We start from the raw sequence: 22,786 nt of genomic DNA, 5'->3' as shown, positions 1-22,786 counted from the left end.
TCTGTGTCCAAAATAAAATTTAGCTGTAAATAACAATCTGACTTCCAACACGATCGTGGCTCAAGAGTTGGGAGTTCGCCTTGTAATCGGAAGGTTGCCGGTTCGACAGTCTCGGTCGTTGTGTCCTTGGGCAGGACACTTCACCCGTTGCCTACTAGTTGTGGTCAGAGGGCCCGGTGGCGCCAGTGTCCGGCAGCCTCGCCTCTGGGCAGCTGTGGCTAGGAGCTAGCCTTCACCAGTGTGTGAATGTGTGTGTGGATGGGTGGATGACTGGTTGTGTAAAGCGCTTTGGGGTCCTTAGGAACTAGTAAATATACAAATACAGGCCATTTACCATTTAGATCAGCACGCAGCAACATCACATATGAGTCTGTGGTATGAAGGGGGCGGGGGGCCAGGAGGAGGAGTCGTCTATCTGGTTGGGGTCTGAGATGCTGGACCTCCCTGCTGCTGCAGGACCAGGGACGGTCTGCTTGTCTCCATCCCACGGCAAAGGGAAACATCTCCTGGGCCTATGGCCGGATTGCCCCTCTGGGGGTGATGGTATCTGGACCTGGGAGTATAGAGTATGTTTGGGGAGTGTGTGTACAGTGTTCATTTCTGTCTCCATGTTGGGCAAATGTCGAGTATTTATATGTGTGCATGAGGCTGGGAATTCATGTTTGTGTCTGTGTGTGTCTGTTTGTCTATATTTATGTGTCAGGTTGGGTCGTAAATTTCACCTCTCTGGCAACATCTCAGGCCTATTCCCACATAACACTCGGCCGGGCCGCTTCCGGGGGGTGAGGTGCCCTCGGACCTCGGGCTTCTGGGCCCGGGGCTTGGTCTGCTCTGGCATGGCTGGCTGCCGGCAGAGCCTGCGGGCATTTCACCGCAGCCCCCTGTGGCTTCCCCCTGGTTCGATCCTTGGATTCCCCAGTCTGCATGCCAAATATCCTTGGGCAAGATACTAACCCCCAATGACCAAGTTAGTATCTAGTATCAAGCCTCCGAAGCATTCATCGGAGTGTGAATGTGTGCGCATGTTGGTTAGATTGCACTCGAGTTTAGAAGTGCTTGCATGAGTGAGTGTGAATGGGGTGAATGAGACATATTGTAAACTGCACTTTGAGTACTCAGGGAGAGTAGAAAAGCGCTTTATAAGAATCAGTCCATTTACAATTTACATAAAGGCAGAGTAATGTGAGTTTCATGCAAAAACTGTGTCCATTCTTGGATATATACTCAAGAGTGGGCAGTTGAAGACTGACCCACAAAAGGTAAGAGCAGTGGTGGAGTAGCCCACCTCAACTTCTCACAAGCACTTGCAAAGGTTTTTGGGATTTGCAAATTTCAAGAATTACAGCCAAGATCTGTGGTAAATGGTTAATGGACTGGTTCTTGTATAGTGCTTTTCTACTCTATCTAAGCCACAGGTGTCGAACTCCAGGGCCCTGTTTCAGAAAGCCGGTTTAGTGCAAACTCTGAGTAAGTATACCCTGAGTTAACGAAAACTCTGGGTTTTCGGTTTCACAAAGCGAGTTCAGATGAAGCCTCAGTGAGTCACTATGACGACACACTCCGTGAAGCTAACCTGCCCCCTAGCAGGTTTACTACAACTAACCCTGACTGTCCCCGTCTCTTTGTCGGAAACCTGACAGTAGGAAGTGTCAGACATGGCGTGTCCCTTCCTTGAAGAGCCAGTAGATCTTGAAGCCCAAATACTCCGCAGAGCTCTCCGCCGGGAGAGAGTGATCAGAGCACGTATGGACATTTTATCATTACCTGATGATTTCCTGTGCGAACGTTACCGTTTCTCAGCACAATCAATAAGTTATTTGAATAACATCCTCAGGCCATATATTGCGCATGTGACACATCGCGGACATTCTCTCAGTTCTGTACATATTATTTGTATTGCACTTCGGTTTTTTGCAAACGGGAGCTTTCTGTATAATATTGGTGATGCTGAGCACGTTCCCAAGGCTACCGTCTGTCGGGCAGTCAGGAATGTTACAGTTGCACTGAAACGTCTCCTGTACTCGTTTGTGGTGTTCCCCGGTCATAGACCCACAAGATTTATCAAAGAGGGATGCCACAAAATTGCAGGTAGCAGGATGAACAAAACTTAATACATGATGTGGTGATACTTGAACTACTACTTAAATTTTACATTTATTCTCACGGTTCCCAGGCGTGATTGGCTGTACAGATGGCACTCACATTCCAATCATTGCTCCTTCAGTAAATGAAGGAGACTATGTGAACAGGAAGTCTTTCCACAGCATTAATGTGCAGGTACATAGTTCCCTGTAGCATTTCAAACTAACAAATTATTTCATTATAGTAATGGATGCTAATTTGTGTTCTCTGCACTGTGAAGATCATATGTGATGCTGCCAACATTATCACAAATGTGGAAGCCAAGTGGCCAGGCTCTGTGAGTGGTGGTGGTGGAGGACCCCCACCTGTTTTTCAGGCCTCCGCTTTTTTTCTAGTGGCCATAACGGGTCACATTTGAGCATACAGAGTAAGCAAATATGTACTTGTAACGTGCTCAGATAATTTCAATAAGTGCTTACAGAGGGGAAATTAATGTAGCCTCTAACTGCAATTGATTTACATCGGACAAACTGACCAAGCACTATGGCTCATAATACAATTACACCTTACCTGTTTGGACTATATTTTTATATTTCATTTTTACTTGCTACCAGGAACGTTTGGGGCCTGTTGGGTTGCACCTGCGCTCAAATCACATCACAAAATAAAATGTATGAAATAAAAAATAAAATAAAATATAATGAAATATAATAAGATAACGTGTTAAATGGGTGGAAATCCCTAGATCAATGTTTAAATTAACACTCACGCATTGACTCTGTCGGCTATGTTTTGCCATGCATGCTCCCTTTCTTTTGCAGCTGAGGCTGTGTTACTTTTTTTCTGCAAAATTTGCATGTTATCAGCATATGCTGCCATCAGAATTTCGGCCTCAAGCGCTGTAAAATACATTGACCGCGCCTTCTTTCCCTCCTTCTCCATGGTAATTCGCTTAATCTGTGCTCCACTAATCAGGGCTTTATGTATCCTCGTGCGCGCGCTTAACTTGGGGTTGACGCAACTCCGCGTTGATTGAACTAATTGTTATCAGCCTTTCTGAAACCGAATATTCCGAGTTGGACAGTTCGGGGTTACTCAACCCTGAGTATCGTTTTTCACTCTGAGTTTTCTAAACCGGCTTCCTGAAATAGGGCCCAGGCCTCGAGGGCCGCTGTCCTGCTTGTTTGCCAACTAACCTGCCCTGTTAGCTTCTTCTTAGCAAAGCACACCTGATCCAGGTAATCAGCAGCAGGTGGGCAGGGATGTCACAAAAACAAGCAGGATACTGGCCTTCGAGGGCTGGAGTTTGACACCCCTGATCTAAGCACTCAAAGCACTTTACACAACATGCATCAATTATCCATTCACACCCATTTGCACAAGCATTTTTTTCTAAGTGCTTTGTATCTAACATTCACATGCATTCATACTCCAATGAATGCATCGGAGAGCATCCATCTATCAAGCATCTGCTGACAATCAGCCAGGAATCAGCCAGGCATCCACCATGGCCCTTTAAAGGGCCAGGCAACCATGAAGTGGCTACATCTATATACTACATACTATCGCCTCCACAGCCTCCATTATTATGGCTTTTGTGTTGCCTACAACATCATTCCTGCACCAAAAAAAAAAGTCTTAGAGACTACAAACCTGTCACTCTGACCTCTGTCATTATGACTATATTTGGTGCTATTTTATCTAAAACCTATCCTTGCAGTTTGCCTACAGAGCCCGGTAGCACTTTCTATTACAGCTCTGGAATAAAGTAGGCTAACAAGAGGGAAACAAGAGGGAAATAATGTGGCCATTTATGAGTTATTACTATGCAATTACCAAAATAATAACAATGTAAAAACAAGTAATATCATGGTAGCTCCGTAATAAAGTGGTAATAGTAACAATGATAGGGTAACAAGAAGGAAACAAGAACTTAATAATGTGGTAAGTTATTATCACTCAATTATCTGTGGTATTTTCTGTGTAATAAGCACAAAACAGAGCTGCAAAACGCAAAACTGTCTGCTTCTAATAGCATATTAAGAAACTATTAAAGAAAACCTAAAAAGTTTGTGATTATTTCCTAGACCAGGGGTCGGCAACCTGCGGCTCTTTAGTCCTTACAGTGCAGCTCCACGTGGTTTGGGAAAATAAATTAGAAGTGTTTAGCTGAAGTGTATTTTATTTATATTAGTTCTTTTTTAACTTGTAGTTCTAAATTGGAAGATTATTGTGATATTGAAATCTATAAATAAAATTATATTCTATTATTTTTTCATCGCTCAAAATAAGTGTCACACTCGTGGAACCCGGTATACCCGCCGAAACGGCATGCATTTATCGAGACTTTCAACCCCACGTAGGCCAATTATGGACCTTCGGGTCCACATTATGTCAGCAGCTGTTCTCCATTGTGAACTATGTTAAAACAAACAGCGCTCACGCCTCACAGACGACAGCTTACAGTCCTGCGTAAACTGACTTCGTACAGCCCCGATTCGCAGACGCTGTGCGCAGAGGTTCAGGAGCAGAAGTCCCGTTGTAAACATATCACGGCAGACCCGACGATGTTTGCATGAACACGCTTTTCAGCATCTCTTTAATGACCACTTTTCACACACAGCTGCTGACACATACAGCCGGCTGTAGCTTTTCAGCTCACAGCCCAACACATACCACCAGACGTTAAGGCGGCGAGGCGTGATTGCAGGTGCCGCTCAGGTGCGTCCGCCTCCCCTGCAGCGGCGCTGCAGACCACGCCCCGCCACACACATTAACCAGGTAAAATGCATATTTAAGCAGAATTTTGCAAATATATATTTTTCATTTTTTAGCAGCATAGAGCTTTTTTTCCCAGTTATTTTTTAAAAGTCAGGTCAAGGCTCCAAAAGCCCAAAGGCGATATGAGGGGGGCGGCTCACAACAGTTTTTGTTCATTACATAAATAAAATGTAATTTTCTCTGTAGAACTTCATGGATGTCATAAGCAACATACCTTAGTTGTTCACACAAAGCAGAAAGGTAAAAAACAATATATACAGTGTTATCTTCATTTTAGATGTCACAAAGTATTTGCAGCTCCCACTGTTTTCTTTTGCGTGGAAACAAATGGCTCTTTGGGTGTTAAAGGTTGCTGACCCCTGTCCTAGACACACCTGTGGTAGGTTCTGTGTAATAAGCATGAATAGAAACTGCTTACAAAGTGCTCGCTGCCAGTAGGTGGCAGATTGCTGCCTAGTGGGAGTCTTCACTTTCAATTTTATCCCTGGATAACGATAAAGAAGAAGTGGGGTGCCAACTGCTAACTTTAGCCACCATTTGCCTCCTTTTTGGCTTGCCTTGAATCCATGCTTGCATAAACCAGTGGATTATAACAATGCATTTAGAATCAAACCCATATTTTAGCTACTGCTGTAGGATGGCAAGGTAAGTAAAACCTTTTTTCATTCCTTTAGTAATATTTAGGACCATGCAAGTGGGCGGCTGGGTGCTACTTGCTGCAGGAGAGGCTGGATCTTTGGATAGTACATAGTTTCTCCATTTCTGCTCATAAAAGTAGAGGAGGAGCAGGATTGGCAGACTGGTTGCCCTGGTGTTGCAATTGACCACTGCGGTAAAGAGAGAGCTGAGCCAGAAAGCACTTTACCCACACCTTTGGGCAAGCTCTGTAGCTAGTGCTCTGAAGAATAGTGTTGCAGATACAAGCAATCAAAATAAGTTTCCTCTCTAAGGTGGCTGGGATCCATTTAAGAAAGGAATGATGAAGACCTCAAACATCTAAAGGGAGCTTAGAGCAGAGTTGCTGCTAGTTCACATTGAAGGAAGCTGGCTGAAGTGGTTCAGGCATCTGATGAGGAGGTCATCCCTGTGCCTCTCCTCAGAGTGTTTTTTTTTTTTCAGGACACTCCCAGGAGGAGGCCAGAAGATCAGCTTAGGCTGCCACTAAAACTCATCTTTGGATAAGGAAATGGATGGATGTAAGTGCCTACAGCCTGTATATATTATGTAACAAGTTACCACAGAAAAGAAATTATCTTTAGAAATAAATTTAACAAATTCAGCTGAATTAAGAGCATTCTACAATTAACAAGTTAATAAATAAAATTTTATTTTCAAAATCATGCAAATCTATCATTGCTTATAGATCAATTTCCTCTTTACACATTCGTCTCTCAGAAGTAGCAATAGCCTACTCATAATTACTACATGAAGTAGACTTTGTGGCAAACTAAACATTCCCCCTTCATGATACATATGGAAAATATTTATTTTTACATGAGCAAAATGCCACTTGGTAATGGCGTGGTTCAGTCTGAAAAGGGATTGGAATAAATAAAAATGAGGCATCGCATCAGCATGGTATAGTGAACACAATTCAAGACACTTACACTGGTTGATTGCAGTTGTGACATCCACTGTGTTATCAGTGTTAAAGTCATCAGTTATCAGTTACACATGCACCAGCACTCACTTAAAGGTGAAACCAGTAAACATGGCTCTTTAGTGGCCTCTAGTGCCAGCCTAAACACAACAGCATTAACAACAAACATGTTCCTACCAATGCGTCTCCATCAGCAAAGTCTAGAGTTTCATTTATAGGCTTCCTGACATTGTATTCTCTGACAAACTGCATCATACTTTAAGCTGCCTGATTTATTATCAAACACTTTGCATCAAACAGCAGCTTAAATCTGTTAAACAGTTTATACAAGTTGAACTGATATTCCTTTCAACTTTCTCACACTCTACTACTGACAGTTTTGGGTTTTAGAGATAAAAGGGTGACAGATAACAAAATCTATAGGTTAGAGCCAGTGAAATATTACGCTACTTGTTGCACCTTTAAGATCGAGTGAGACAAATATAACAAAACCTCAGTTTACTTCTTTATTATCTGAAAATAAAAGATAACTGAATAAATATAAAACTTAAATTACTTCTGAGACAAAGTTAAGTAAGCTTTAATTTGTTCTACCTCTTTCTTTGAGATATACAATGGTAAAAGTGATTCGTCTCTTAAACTCACTTAAGGTCTTTTGCTTGACCTCAGAACCAACTTAAGCAAACCTTTACAAACAGAGATGGTTAAATGACAGAAAAGCAGGGCCTACTGTCTTATTTTTCAAATACAATTGTGGTAAAATTTCTTAATGAGTAGTGATGTGCGATACCACTGATTTCCTTTCCGATCCAATACCAAGTAAAACTCAGGGTGGTATCGACGATCCTGATCCGATACGAAACTTTGTACAAATACTTATTTTATTTATTGTATCTCAAATGATAGCATCATAATGACATGACAGGACATCAGATTACTTGTTCTTATCACTTAATAATGCAGAATTCATCACATAGAAATAAAAAAAACTGAAGTTTGAACATCTTGCCTGCCTGCAGCACTAAAGGACTCCGTGAGAGACGTCTTTCTCGCCCTAGAAGCACCTGTCCCTCTCCTCCTCTTCTGTTCGCCTCAGCATAAGCTCGTCATATTCTGTGATATGATTTACTCTGAGGTGTTTGACAAGGTTAGTGGTGTTGCCACAACACCTCACTTTTTTGCCACATATATCGCAAACCATGTCTCGGCTGTTTGTGGAGGTAACATTGCTTATATGGCAAAGTTCCTCTTTTCTGTGTCTTATCTATTAATATGCCTGTGCACTAAAACTTCCTGTTTTTTTAGTCTGGCTGAGCACTTAGTTTGTGAGTCAAAAGTGGCCTTGCTCTACAAGCCTTCATTATTAAAGTACATAAAACAATAAAATAGGAAAATAAGGATACTAAGGATATTGATTTCATGACAATATCGATATTTTAATGTGAGAATCGATTCTAAAACACAAATGACTGGTATCGGAGGAATCGATATTTCAGCATCGATCCGCACATCACTATTAACTAATTGTAATTAACTATTACAATTTCTAAGAAACTGAAAATAGTAGCCCACAGACTGTAACACATGGCTGCTGATTTCTAACCAAAGCCACGACAAGTGTTGATCTTTAAACTTGGTTGTATAGCAGTATCAGAAATTATACAATAAAAAAAATATATTTATTCTGCATCATATAGCTGAACAGAACCTGCAGCATACACTCAACCTGTTGTCTTATTAGGTCCACCGAGCAACATCTGTTGTATTCTGATGAGTAAGCTGGTGTCAATTTAAACATATTTTGTATATTTCCCCAAATGTGTTTTTATAAAGACAGATTAAATATGAAAAATTTCATTAACCTTTTAACATCCACCAACTTACTTACAGCCCACTTAAAGGTGAGGTTAGGTTACATTTTAGCTACATGCTAAACATAACATTACTGTTCTCAAGACATTACCTTAGGTCTCATACATGCATCTTACCTTCAGAATTTCTGTTATTAGACTTCAGCTGAATATATTAAATAGGTGAAAATTCCAATTGAATTTACAACCTGGTAAATATGAACTTAATGCTAACCGTACCCCTAATCTTAACTCTAAATAGGCTGTGATGGTTGTTTAGCGTTTCAACTGAACCCTTCAAGATGATGGTAACTAATGGAATTAGAAGTTCTGTAAAACAGAAAAAAAGGATTTACTGAAGGAATGTTGTACAAAACGAAATGTGGTTAAAATGTAACCTAGCCCTAAGTTTATCTACTGTACCCTGGTTTGAGGCTAGTTACAGTCTGGTCAACCTAAGAACCCCTGAGCCATAACATCTGTGATATCCAAAGTCCTTCTCTTCTTCTACTTCTATAGAATATTATTCTGTGGTACTCTTAGCTTCATATGTTCTCCTCAGTTTGTATATGGTATTATTATGAAGCTACTTTTCTTGTCTAGCTTTCATAGATCCTCCCCAGTTAGATAAGGCACTGCAACCTCCCGTCCCCCCTTTCTGTCTCCTCATGCTTTGTTGTGCTATTCTAGTACTGCAGGAAACCCATCTGATTGCTCCATTCTGGCTGATTATTCCTCTTAGCTAACAAGCATGCAGCTATATCTGCAGCCATAAACTTCTAGAACAAATAAATGTGGTAAGCCATGAGCATATAATTAAGGGTCCCTTCACACACAGTGCTGGCATGGTACAGTGTGTGGACACAGCATGATCAACAGTGAACTTACAGTCCGGTCCAGTGCCCAATGACAGAATGTTTTTGTTTTTTCAATTTTGCCTCTTACAACCCCACAGTGGATTTTTAATCACATGACCAAACTGTCGTTTACCTTTAATTCCAGGAGTTTAACAAAATACTGCTTTATTTATTTAGATATTACAACAATTTTTATACTTAGGTCCATAAATCCATCAGTAATTTCGGTCAGTAACTGCCTGAAGTCTAGAACCCAACAGACATCGCCAAATGTTTCTTCCCTTGAGATCCACCATCAGAGATGGGCAGTAACGCGTTATTGGGTCTCCTTCAGCGTATGAAAAAGGCAAGCCTTCATCATTCACCACTCCTTACACGTTGTTGTTTAAACTTTGGATTCCTGGACTGGAAACTGCTGAAACTGCCCTGTTGTAGCACTCCATTCCCAGTGACGATACGCTACATGGACTTCGGGCCATTTTGAAAGTAAAAGTTGTCTGTGAATGTCCACAGTGTAATCTCAGGGTTCACAGAGCAAGTGGTCAAAACAGGACTTCTAGAACGTGATCCAGAAATAGCACCCATGATGATTATCATCAGTATATATCCAACAAAATGATCTTGAATGGGAGACTGGCCAGTTTTTAGCTTTTAACAAAACTCATTACTACAAAAACATTTATGAATAACTTCTATAAAGTATTCTGCTTTAATCACAATTAAGATAAAAACTGATAACAAGTTTGTTTTGAGGCCCTTGTTCAGGAATTAGTTAACCATTACAGGAAATGTTATCCTTTGTATGTGATCGAACATACAAATATGACCAGAGGTGATTTTCCATGTTCCATACTGAGGCTTTAACAATGTTAGCAGTAGAGCTGGGCGATAGAACGATAACGATATGTATCGCGATATAACTTTTTCTCGATAGAAAAATTAAACTATCGCGATAGACCTTGCCGCTCTTGTCCTCTTAAAAAAAAAGAAAAAAAAAAAAAAGAACAGCCAATCCAAATTAAGTAGCGCAGAGCCGAACCAATCACAGCCGCAGCGTCACGTCACGTGACTTGTTACGTACAGCACAAGTGCCAAGCCGCACATGTGTATTTGTTTGGGAAGCAGCCAGCCACCGTACCGCCCGGGTAATGGAGGAAATGAGTGTGCTGACTAGAAAAATCAACCGAGCGTGACCGAAGAGAAAACAGATGATGGTTCCAATGCCGGAGAGATTGTCGAACGGAAGAGCCACAGAAGTTCCGTAGTGTGAAGGTATTTCGGCTATTTCAAGTCTGACAAAAAACAGAGTAGTGCGCACTGTAAATTGTGCCGAAAGCAAGTCTGGAAATACAATAAACTGGTGCATGCGCTACGTCCACACATACCCGGGTATTTTTGAAAACGCAGATTTTTCTATGCGTTTGCACCTTTCGTCCACACGTAAACGGCGTTTTTGGTCACTGAAAACGAAGATTTTTGAAAACTCCGTTTTTGCATTTACGTGTGGACTAGAAAAACGGAGAAAACGCAGCGTCAAAGGTGTGCGCATTTTTTGACGTCACACTGTGCGCCACATTATTGTTTCAGTGAAATGAATTTCTACAATACTGTTAATTCTACTCTCTGCAGTGTTTAAATGCTTACATATACACAGTTACTGTCCCTCCACACATACGACTCGGTTCTGCTTCTATGCCCCAGCTTTGTTTACTTTTTCCCACCGAGGCTTCTAGACTTCTGATTGGCCAACATTTCTGCACGGTTAGGAATCTAGCGCCACCTGCTGCTTTGGCATGTTCATAGCAGCGTTTTCCTTCATTTCTGCCTTTATGTGTGGACGGGATTATTTTTTAAAACGAAAACGGAAAATCTCCGTTTTCAAAAATACCCGTGTACGTGTGGACGTAGCCTCAGTCTCTGACTGGAAGCGCTAATTCGTCATTCGGCTTTTGTCAGACTAAAGTAACTGTTAAAACTGTTTGAAAAGCTCAGCTATACAACAAGGAGAGATTGAGAATTTCCTTTTAGTTCTCAGTTTATTTGATATTGACAAAAGTTAGTCAGTTTTGTCTGTTATTCTGTAAAACAAACTAAGATTTATTTTTAGAATTAATATTTTGTTTCTAAGTGAAATTGACAATTTAGTCTGTTTCGTTTGTTCTATTTTGAAACTTAAACGCTTTAGCGGCTGCCTTTTGTGTAGTTTGCAATATTTGCCTTTATTTATCTGAAAAAGTCTCATGTTCCTTAAGTACATCTACCCTGTTGAACTTATTATGGGAAATAAATATTTAAATAATAACAAGCTGCTGATTATTTCACATTTTACTTGTGAGCAACGGCACATTTAAATCTTACAAATATAGTTATTTGGCTTATATCGTGATAGATATCGTTATCGCCTGAAATGAAAAAAACATATCGTGATATGAAAAAATCTTATATCGCCCAGCTCTAGTTAGCAGCCATTAATAAACTGTTAGAAACACTTAGAGAGAGTTTGAAGCTAAACTGTACTGACCATGTAACAGGATGACAGTCTTGTATATTTACTGGCAGAGAGATTGGAAAGGTGTTTACCTGGCCTGTGTGCTCTGTTTCGTCTTTGTTGATGAGATACATCAGAAAGAATCTGAAGCAGACACACACACAGACAGACACACACACACACACACACACACACACACACACACACACACAGTTGTTAGAAAACACAAACAGTATTATCATTGCATATATTAGTCACACAGCATCAGTGCCAGATGTTACAGTGGCACTTGCTGGCTGGGTAACAAGGCAAAGACAAGAACGTAACGTGGTCATTTCTAAGTCATTAGGACTCAATTACCAAAGTAACAAGCACTTAATATCCAAGTAGTATCATGGTAGCAACTGTGGTTACAGTTGAGTAATACCACACTGAAATGTATGTAACTGGATAATAAGTGTCCAAACACTGGGGATAATAATGTGGAAACACACCTCAGTGTAACACAAATGCTGTGGTACAAAACAAGCCAGGACAAATATCATAGATATCATCGCCCACCTGAGATTGGGGACCAAGCCCCAAGTACACCAAGATTGGGTACCTATCTTTCATTAACTGACCTGAAAGACTGTGTACTATGTAGGTGTGATGATCTATGATGATGTAGGTGTTAAAAGGTACAATAACACACACAGAAATACAGACACTCTCCAGACGTACTTACAGGTAGTTGGCTAAGTTGTGCTCCTGTAGAGTGTGCGTTTCAAAGCCGTGTGGCACGGTGTCAAAGTAGTCATTACCTATTCCACAGATAAAACATTTGGTCTGCAAGAGAAACACGTGATAGTTAGGTGGTTGTCATTTATTGTAACCTATTGGCAATCTTCATCTATGCCTCTGTTGGAGGTACAGCTATACAAAACAAAAGAACCACAAAATCTATATTTTTACATGTTCATATGCCTGAATTTAAAAAAAACTGCATTGAACTGTTGTGTGTGTTTTCACCTCCATGTCTTCTTTCACTTGTTCCTGCTGATCCCTCAGCTCTCCAAAAGCATCAATGATTAACCCTAGGATTTCAGAGAGGGTGGAGCTTAAACATGCTGGTCCACATTATTACACTGAATACAACAATAGATATGAAAACCACAGGCTATCTACTATATCTACTATAATACTTCTAAAGGAGTCTTTTTTGCTATTCAGTTACATTCTCTATATTACGTCCAAAGTGTGTATGTCCCTATAGGGAAGGATATAAATACTAAAGACAAAGCCTACACAGATGCAAAATCCTGAATGTTCCAGGACCCATCATATTTTAAAAGCCTCATAATATCATATTAATCCAACTGAGCACTGTAGTGTCAGAATGTAAGCCAACGCTTGGTTTGTTTCCAAAAGTAGAATGGGAGGTAGAGCCCTCAGCTCTAACCAACTCTTCTCCAATGAAACCAGCTTCCAGTCTGGGTTCCTGAGACAGACACCCTACTTTTACGATTAGGCCCCAAACTTTTGTTTTTGACAAGCTTAGTTATCATCATTGTCAATATGTGTGGCAGAGGGAAATAATTATTTGGTCCCTACTCAGTTTCTACTACCACTAACGTTTCTCACTGGAAAAGAAATGAACAGTTTCTAATTTTTATGGTAGTTACATTTTAATGGAGAGAGAAAGAATATCAACCTAAAATCTAAAATTTCATTGAAGTTATGGATTGGTTTGCATATCACTGAGTGAAACAGATGTTTAATCCCCAACCAAAATATGACTTTGCACTTGGTGAAGAAACCCTTGTTGGCACACACAGTGTTAAGGCATTTCTTTTAGGTGATCACCAGGTTTGCACATCTTACGAGTGATTTTGGCCCATCCCTCTTTACAGAAATTCTTCAGATTACTTGGCTCCTTCTTGGGAATTCAAAGCCTCCACAGATTTCTGTAGTCTATTGATACTAGATAGTGGAAAAGGGGTGGGATTAAATAAGCATATGCTTCTTCCTGCTCCTTTTTGAACATGAACGTTATTTGGAGTTGTGGTTGCTCGTTTTCCTTTTGTTTTGCTTTGTTCATTTGTCTCTTTTAATTCTATTTTGTTGTACTTTTTCAACATGTTCAAAATAAAGATTCAATCAATCAATCAATCAATTTTCTATTGGACTGAGCTCTGCAGACTGGCTCGGCCACTCCATGGAAGGCAGCACAACTAATGTGCTGCTTCTTCTTCCGCCACTGGTCCGTTGCCTTGGTGGTATATTTTAGTTCACTTTCATGCAAGAAGACCCATCTAAACCCATCTTAGGTGTTCTGATTGAGAGTTTACAGTACAGTACACCCTCTTCTGTGGAACCAGCTTCCAGTTTGGATTCAGGAGACAGACACTATCTCTACTTTTAAGATTAGGCTTCAAACTTTCCTGTTTGATAAAGCATATAGTTAGTGCTGGACCAGGTGACCCTGAACCTCCCTTAGTTACCGTGTTGCACTGTTTCTTCTTTAGTGACCTTTTTCTCTCACTTTGTGTTTGTACACCGCTCTGCATTTAATTATTAGTTACTTTTAATCTCTGGCTCTCTTTCAAAGCACGTCTTTGTCCTGCCTTCCTTCCCCCAGCCCAATCGTGGCAGATGGCTGCCCTCCCTGAGCCTGGTTCTGCTGGAGGTGTCCTTCTGTTAAAAGGGAGTTTTTCCTTCCCAGAGTGGTTCCTCGTAGGAGGGTCATATGATTGTTGGGGTTTGCGCTTGTTTTTTTGTATTATTGTAGATAAAAGGCACACTGTGGAAGATAGGCAGAGTTTAATAATAAGTAATGTTTACGTTTTTTTATGGGAAGAGGAGGATTTTAAATTCAGTTCTGAACTTAACAGGGAGCCAATGAAGAGACGTTAGTATGGGAGAAATACAATATATCTAGTTCCTGTCAGGACTCTTGCTGCAGCATTGTGGATTATCTGAAGGCTTTTCAGTGAGTTTTTAGGACATCCTGACAATAATGAATTACAGTAGTCCAGCCTAGAAGTAATAAATGCACGAAATAGTTTTTCAGCGTCACTCTGTGACAGAATATTTCTAGTTTTAGAGATGTTGTGCAAAGAAAGCAGTCCTATATTTTGTTTAGTATGCACATATCCTTTCCCCAGAGTTCGTATCTGGTTAGGCACTATGTTTCATTGAAGTTTTTAAGGCCAAGTACAATAAGCTCAGTTTTATCTGAATTTACAAGCAGGAAACTGTTTAAGGTGGTGTTCAAGTGTACTCCACTTTGGAGAGACGTCGCGATTATTTAGTCTAGTCAATTTGAAATAAACAGAACAACCAAAATATTGGAAACCAAACAGAACCAGAAATGATTGCTCTCAAAATAATTATACATTTGAATCACCACTTCCTGTGGTGTTTACTCTACTTTACAATATTAGAATGTATTCATTTGGCTAATAGTTGCCTAATTAACTGCTTGTGTTTCCATTAAACTGTTTGTGTGCATGTATGTGTAGGATGCCTCACCCTGGATGATAGCCAGGAGGATTACAATGACAAAGAAGAAGAAAGTGATGTCAAAGATGATCCGGTAGATTTCGTACTCATCACCAGCTGGATCCTCGATCTGGTCACCAATTCCTCCACCTGCTCGCACTCCCACATACATGTGGAACATGTAACACTGAGGAACAGAGAGAGATACACAGGAAGGGGGGTACAGGGGTAACAGAGGTCAAATCTTTTGCATTGGGTTTTTAATGGGCAGAACCATGACTGTCACAAACAGCTTGAACACACTAATGTTTCTGAAACATCAGAAGACATGACATCTGTAAGTCTCTTTGCAGTAAAACAGGCATGATTCTAGTCACTGTAGAGGTCCAGTAACATTTTGAAAAATCATTGTTAGTGAATGCAGTTCACAGTGCCCTCAACTCTGCAGGTTACAAAGAAGCCATATGTGAATATGATCTAGAAACGCTGCTGTCTACCTTCTGCGGACCAAAGCTCATTAAACCAGGGACCGAGGGAAAGTATAAAGCATGTTCTGTGGTTGGACAAATAAATATTTTAAATTCTTTTTGGATGATGCATCCTCCAGACTACAGAGGAAACCAAATCAATGCTGAAAGGTGTGTTCAGTTTTTAGGAGAGCATATGCTTCCATCCAGATTTCTTCATGAAGGCGTTGCAAAACAATGCGAAACCACAAAAAAAGTTTTCTTCTATCTTAGCAAGGCAGAGCTATTAATGCATCAGTAACAACACAGCGCAATGTTTGTGTTAAAAGCACCGCAGCACATTCGCAGACAGAACCTGCCCGGTGCTGTGCATATGGCTTATGTAGCGAGTCATAAATAAACAGCTGTAGCAGCACAGATCACAGGTTTTACAGTTTTACTAATGTTTATATACAGTGGTTCCATGTTGGATGGTTAAGTTGGGCTGATTAAGGCTGTTGGTTGATGCGATGTTCAGAGCTGGAAATCTGACTTGAGGGGACACTGAAAAATTCAGGAAATTCCGACTTCTGCTTTCACATGGAACGCACCATCTGACCATTTTTTGCTACTATAAGCCTTATTGTAAGGAAGGAGACCAATCTTGCTAGGGCAGTGCCATTCATTAGTGCATCTCACCATCCTACTAAGCGCCTGTCACCTTCTTGAACTACAGACAGGCCGAGCTGCAACACTTAGCCCCTAATAGGAGACAAAAGAGCTCTATGGAATGCAATGGGTGGCTGACTATAGGGGATTAGTGTGTGTTTGTGTGTCCTGAAATTTCCGGGTGACAGAAGGCTTCCTTCTACCCTCAGAAAATACCATAGAGCCCTTATATAGTATTTCTTTCAGATGGCTTAGCAGCAGAAAACATTCTCATCTAAGCTGAGTCTGTTTGTACTTGGCATGTCTCTCATCACTGACAAGATGGTCTAATGTTTGGCTTTGCGATACACTTATCTTTCACCCCGACTCACACTGACCTGCATTAATGACACAGGTGCTTATGTATAGGTAATGGCTTACACTTCCAACATTTAAATTCATCATAATTGTTCCATTTCTGTTTCATGGCCACATCTTTGGTTAGACTTTACTATGTCACAAAGTTGTCTCTTTTAAACTGGCTAAACAATGGAAGCTTGTGCTGCATAGGTAAGGTAGGTAGGCACCGCTATCATGAAACTGGTATATCAGCTGATTCTGATACTCCAAATGCCCTTATCCAGCTCACCAATTTTGGATAGACTTCCTGGAGCCAAATAAGGTAACCCCCAAAGACAGTCTTAAATTGAGCTTAAATCACAGTAAAGGCTCAGGTTAGTAACATATAATTATTTATATTACTTGCACTGTTGCTATTCCCAAAAACGTAATAGATGCCTGAAAAAGAAGCGGACAAAATAAGTAATCTTCTTACTGCCTGAGGGTAACACTGCCGAGACTAAAACTACTGACTCAAAGCTCTCTGTCCATAAATGGAAGTGTGTGCTCTTTACAGACAGCAAAAAATGAAGTTTTAGTGAGACAAACTTGATGGGAGCAACTTCCCACAGCCAAGAAAGTGAACTGCAGCAGTGCATACCAGACATCCCAGTATTAGCTTTGGGTACAAAAAAGTATTTGAGTCATCCTGAGAAGCCTCACAGGTGTTTTTTCATTTATGAATAATGGCTCTCACCCATCATTCAGTGGAATCCTAAAAGCCTTAGACATGGCTTTGTAACCTTCTATGATAGACGACAGATTGACAGATGATACTAGATGACAGACAGACTGATAGAGGTCAGTTACTTTGTTTCTCATCTCTTTTTGAGTTTCTTTATATTCTGGCTCATCAAACTGAAGGGCCCATACAAACAGGACCCCCTCAAACTGACTTTTAGTTTTAGTCACCTTGTTTTCCAGCAAATTAACTGTTCTGTCACTAGTTATAAACTAGGAAATTAGCATAAACTAATGTAAGTGCATCCAACCTAATGACATCCTGCTCTGAACAGGCACAGGATGGTGCTAAACATGTTCTAAAACCTTTCAATTTAAACAATTTTTTATTAAATCCAGTTTCACAGACAGTGTTAAATCTAGGACCGTTTCTGAGAGCAGGGCTCCATGGTGTAAGTTAGTATTTATATATGTAATGTTTCCATTTTAAGGCCGACTCTATAGCCCTGTTCTTTCATTTTAGATAACTTAAAGAACAGGGCTATAGACAACCATGAACAATTACTCTCTGGATGTTAGGGACCAAATCAGCCGCTGTAAACTGGCAGGACTTTAATGCCACCACAGCAGATTGCATCACAGTTTTGCAGCTGGGTGCGGTGATGGATAGGATGTTACGTCACTTCATCCCTCACGACAACAACACATCTGAGATGCACACTGACATTTCAGAGAGTAAGCTGAATGTTTATTCTTTAACCTGTTGCATTACAAGGCTTGAAAATTCTGTTTTCTGTGTTATCTGTCTTTATCTGTATCGCTAATGCACACGCAGACTTATATAAACACCAACGTGATAAACTCGAACCGCTCTTTTGTATCTCTGAACAGATTGCAAGTGTTTCCTGTTGGGTTGTTACTGTCAGAACCATGAAGACCGCCTCACCCTAGAGGAAGTTCAGAATCATCCCTGGCTCAAATGACTTATTGATGCCAAGCAAAACAGGTTTACAGAGCAGAAGCTCTAACAGAGAAGTATTTGGTCACATTGAAAAGCTATGGCACATTGCTGTCCATGTTCTTCATTTCTATCTTTTTTACAAGGCCCGCCCCTCTGGAAGCACAAGAGCAAGTGGGCCATGAGATCACAGTGGAACTTCCATTCAGTCTTTAGTCTTGCTCCCATTGTATTTTCCAACATGGAAAATACCCCACCCACCCCCAGCAATCCGTGGAAAGGGGATCTCTCTCTGAATTGCCTTTCCCGAGGTTTCTTCTCAAGTTTTTGAGGAGTTCGTCTTCTTAGAGAGCTTGTGCTGCGTTAAAAACTGTTGCTACTATCAACCTGAGTTATGAATACAGTTGTGGTCTAATGCTTTGTCAGTGGTACAAAGTTTGCGTTTGCGCACTTTGCCACTTCAGCCTGTATTTAGAGCCACAACTGTATACACAACAGACCGAACATGCTCAGCTTTGCCAAAGCTCGCAGGAATTGGAGTTTAATTTGATCAATTAATTATTTCTGAATCAACTTAACAAAACATGGGCAAATGTAAAGAAATTTATCAATCAGGGAATTAGTAGCAACATTAATTGGACAATCTAAATTTGTTGGTTAATTATTAAATGAATCTGGATAACTCATCCTGCATCTCCTGTGTGTTTATGTCATTGATATTGATTTATTAATGATCATTTGTTTGTACTAATGCGTCACAATTTCCTTGAACGTTAAAGGGTCTGGATTTCTTCTCTTAGGTGCCTCAGTGTGATCATCCTGTCCTGTCATACTAAGAAATGTGAGTTTTTCATTGCTTCACCTGCACAAAATACCTAGGCACAAAAAATGGTCCAGCTCTCTCACGCTGTCCTGTTGTATAAGGCGCACAACATTCACCGCGATGAGAGGATAACTTTTGTCACTGCTCCTGTCCTTGATCCTCTGAGCCACTTAAACACCAAACTACTTGTGCGCTGTGTGGGCTTTTCTAATGGTCGTGCTAAGGAGTCCTTTCCCTCCCATCAGTTGCAGAATGCACTCAGAGTTGTACAACACTGGTGTAAATGTCAAGATGATGCAACTTTGAACATATTTAGGTCAAAAGACTTTTGACTAAAGTAAGAAGAAAAGTGAATCTAACAAATAATATGAATTGGTGTTAAATAGTTACTAGTTACTAGACAGTAACTAGCCCAGGGGATGCTAATCAACTGCCAAGGAATATTAGTGACTAACTTATTGATGCTAGTTAATAGCTTAGGTATTCTATGTGGTAACCTGGCAAGTAATCACTTGCCTTAAAAGTCTCGCCAGTCCTCTAGGGACACTTGTTGGTGGTATTTATTTGTTCATGTTACAGGCCTTGCTGTAGTGGGCGTGACCACAGATTACAATCCTGTAAAACAGGAGACATAATGAACAGAGGAAATCTGTTCTTGTTCAGTTTCCCTTACAGGTGAGGTGACTCTGGGTTGCTCTGACATATAATATGTGTATTTGTTTTCTGGGCTCTCTCTGGATTCCTCTGCGGCTGATATGTTGCTCTCAGATTCACTGTTTGATGCTGAGCTTGTGGTGATACTCTAAGACAGTACTGTACTCTGGCTGTTTCAGAGTTTTCACAGTCACTGCTTTCAGGCGTCTCCATCCAGTCACGTCTCCCAACACGATGACTTCTTTTCTTTTGGTTCCCTCTACGTGGAAGTGGTCCCCCAGTGGTCAACAGGTAGGTCTTGCACGAGGTGTAGGAGATTTCTATGAAGTAAACACATTACGTCTCTGAACACATTTTGTAAATGGGACTGTCACTCACTTGTTGTTTGACGACATACACAGTTTGCTCCCAGTAAGGTCTCAATTTTCCAGGTCCTCCCCTCTCACTCATGTTACAGACTAGGACACTGTCTCACCAGGTTGGAGAGTGACTGTGTTCTGTGTGTGATGATCATAGTTCTTCTTACCCCTTGCACTAGAGTGCTGGCTGTTCTCAGCTGCAGTACAATAAGCCTCTTCCATCCACAAAGCCCACTTTTTTGCATAGCTCTGAGGTGTTTCAGTCCCATCTCTGGCTAACAGGCCAAAAATTAAGTCTACTAGGAGATGGGGGTGTCGACCAAACATGAGGTAGTGGGATGAAAAGCCTGTTGCCTCATGCCTGGTGCAGTTGTATGCATGTACTATCTGAGGCAGATGCTCTTTCCAGCTGCTCTTTGCCTGCAGATGCTCTTAAGAGTGGCTTCTCCTTAAGCACTAGGAAACGATATTGTGCTGGCAGCACAAGCTGCCTTCGCTGAGCCGCTGTATGGGTACGCGTACGGATTTTCCATATGAAGCTTTCCCCACTCGTGCATAAGCTTTCTCACAGGGCCACTGGCTCTCCTTCTGCCATCATTCGTTATTACTGATTTTGTTTCTTTCAGTTTGATAAGTACTGATAGAGGGATCCTTCCTTTGGGATTTTACCAGGTCACTGTGACAGGCTGCAATGGTGACATGTTCACAAGGCAGCGACATATGCAGCATCTTGTCTCTTTGCAGACTCACAACCCTCCCATGTAGCCTGAATGGCCTCTCTCGTCAGCTCTTCAGTACACTTTGTGAAGTAGGTGTCAATGTCAAGTGGAAACCGAGAGAATGAGTCTCGGTTCACCTTCCCCAGCATGACATTTGACATCAAACCTGAAATCTGCCAGCTCACCTACCCAGCGGTGACCTACTGCATTCGCCTTTGCAGTACTCATCACTTATGTGAGGGGATTATTGTCTGTATAGACCAGTGGTTGCATGTGGCTCTTTCATCCTTATACTGCAGCTCCGTGTAGCTTGGGACAATAAATGATAAGTATTTAATTGAAGTGTATTTTACTTTTTTAAATTGTAGTTCTAAACTGGAAGATTATTGTGATCTTGAAATATTAAAATAAAGTTATATTGAAGTTATATATCAAAATATGCGTCACATAACGTGGAAGCCGGTGTACCTGCCAAAACGCCGTGCATTTATCAAGACTTTCAACCCAGGGTAGGCCAAGTATGGAGAAATGTAAGAAAAGAAAAATATCTGAAGAAAATAGAACATTTAATGATGCCTGGGCAGATTCATTTGCATTTACGTCTGACAAGAGTGGCCTACCAGTATGCCTAATTTGTGGAGAGAGACTGGCTAACAATAAAAGGTCAAATGTCAAAATTCAATTCAATTCAATTTTATTTATATAGCGCCAAATCACAACAAAAGTTGCCTCAAGGCGATTCATAGATACAGAGAAAAACCAACAATCAAACAATCATATGACCCCTATGAGCAAGCACTTTGGCGACAGTGGGAAGGAAAAACTCCCTTTTTTTTTTTTTTCCTTTAAATGACATCAGAAACAGCAGTATGCGACATTACGTGATGGCAGAGCTTCAGTTCATCCTTTGTCATTTTTTTTTTTTTTTTTTTTTAATAAATAGGACAGGGGGAATGAATGAGAGAAAGAGGGGGAGAGAAAGAAAGAAAACCAAAGGGGAGAAGAGACGGTGAGAAGGGGGGGGAAGAGAGAGAGAAAAAAAAAAAGAACTCCTGGGTCACCTGTATGGAGAAAAAAAAAAAAAAACAAACAAAAAAAAACAAACAGAGGAGACAGCAAACAACAAAGAGTAACATAATAATAGAGAAAACAAAGCACCATCACAATAAACTAGCTAGTCATAGATATCAATATTTACTAAATAATAAACGATATTGTGCAGCACGCAAGATAGACAGCGCACAGTGTGCTTTGAGGCAGCAGCCAAGAAAGCTTTAGTCCGCGTCTGTGAATACCCATGTGTGCATACCTGTGTGGATCAGCATGCTTGCATTCCAAAGGTTTCTCCATGTAATGATCTGCTAGGGAGTGTGGGGGGGCCACAGCCCCGTCCTCCAGGGCATGAAGCGGGTATGGAGGAGATCAAAACTCCAGACATCCAGAGGCCCCCAGAACACAAGAGACCATGGAAGACCAACAGAGGGGCAGCCGCGCCACTGTTCCAGTAAGAGCTGAGGAGAGTCCCAGATGAGGGCTCGCCCAGCAGCCGCGGAGCAGAAGTCAGGGGGAGTTGCAGTGACGCACCCGTGAGCTCCGCCGGCCCCCAGCTGTGCCTGAGTGACCGAGCCCCAGGCCGAGAGGCCGGGGGCACCCCACCTCCAAAGGGGCCCGAGCGAGCCCCAGGCCCCAGGCCCCAGGCCCCGACAAGCGGCCGCCAAGGAGTGAGCCGGTGTGTACCCGGACGCCCACCCCCAGACACAAAGAACCACCAACACACCGACACCTGAGGGAGTCCGCCACCGGCAGGGGAAGTGGTGGTGGGTGGAGATAGGCCTCCAAACCTTGGAGGGCCTGAGGTGTCCCCAGAGAGGTGGCGTCTGATACCCAACCTGACATATAGACACAGACATACAGGCACACACAGACACAAACATCCATTCCCACCCTCATGCTCTCAT

The 22,786-nt window shown here is 41.4% G+C and overlaps 1 protein-coding gene across 1 annotated transcript; it reads right to left on the bottom strand.

Moving 5' to 3' along the window:
• Window positions 1-358: 358 nt before the first annotated feature.
• LOC308391108 (ryanodine receptor 2-like) lies at window positions 359-20,200 on the bottom strand (the record flags this gene model as incomplete). Its single annotated transcript, XM_080873574.1, has 6 exons — window positions 359-553; window positions 11,751-11,802; window positions 12,386-12,486; window positions 12,670-12,734; window positions 15,172-15,328; window positions 20,129-20,200. 6 exons carry the CDS (start codon window positions 20,198-20,200, stop codon window positions 359-361), a joined length of 642 nt encoding a protein of 213 aa, XP_080729700.1.
• Between the last annotated feature and the right edge of the window lie 2,586 nt (window positions 20,201-22,786).

The sequence above is a fragment of the Rhamphochromis sp. 'chilingali' genome, assembly GCF_963969265.1.
Source record: "Rhamphochromis sp. 'chilingali' genome assembly, chromosome: 22".
NCBI lineage: Eukaryota > Metazoa > Chordata > Actinopteri > Cichliformes > Cichlidae > Rhamphochromis > Rhamphochromis sp. 'chilingali'.
Note: the sequence above shows the minus strand (reverse complement) of the source record. Positions and strands in the feature narration are given on the sequence as shown.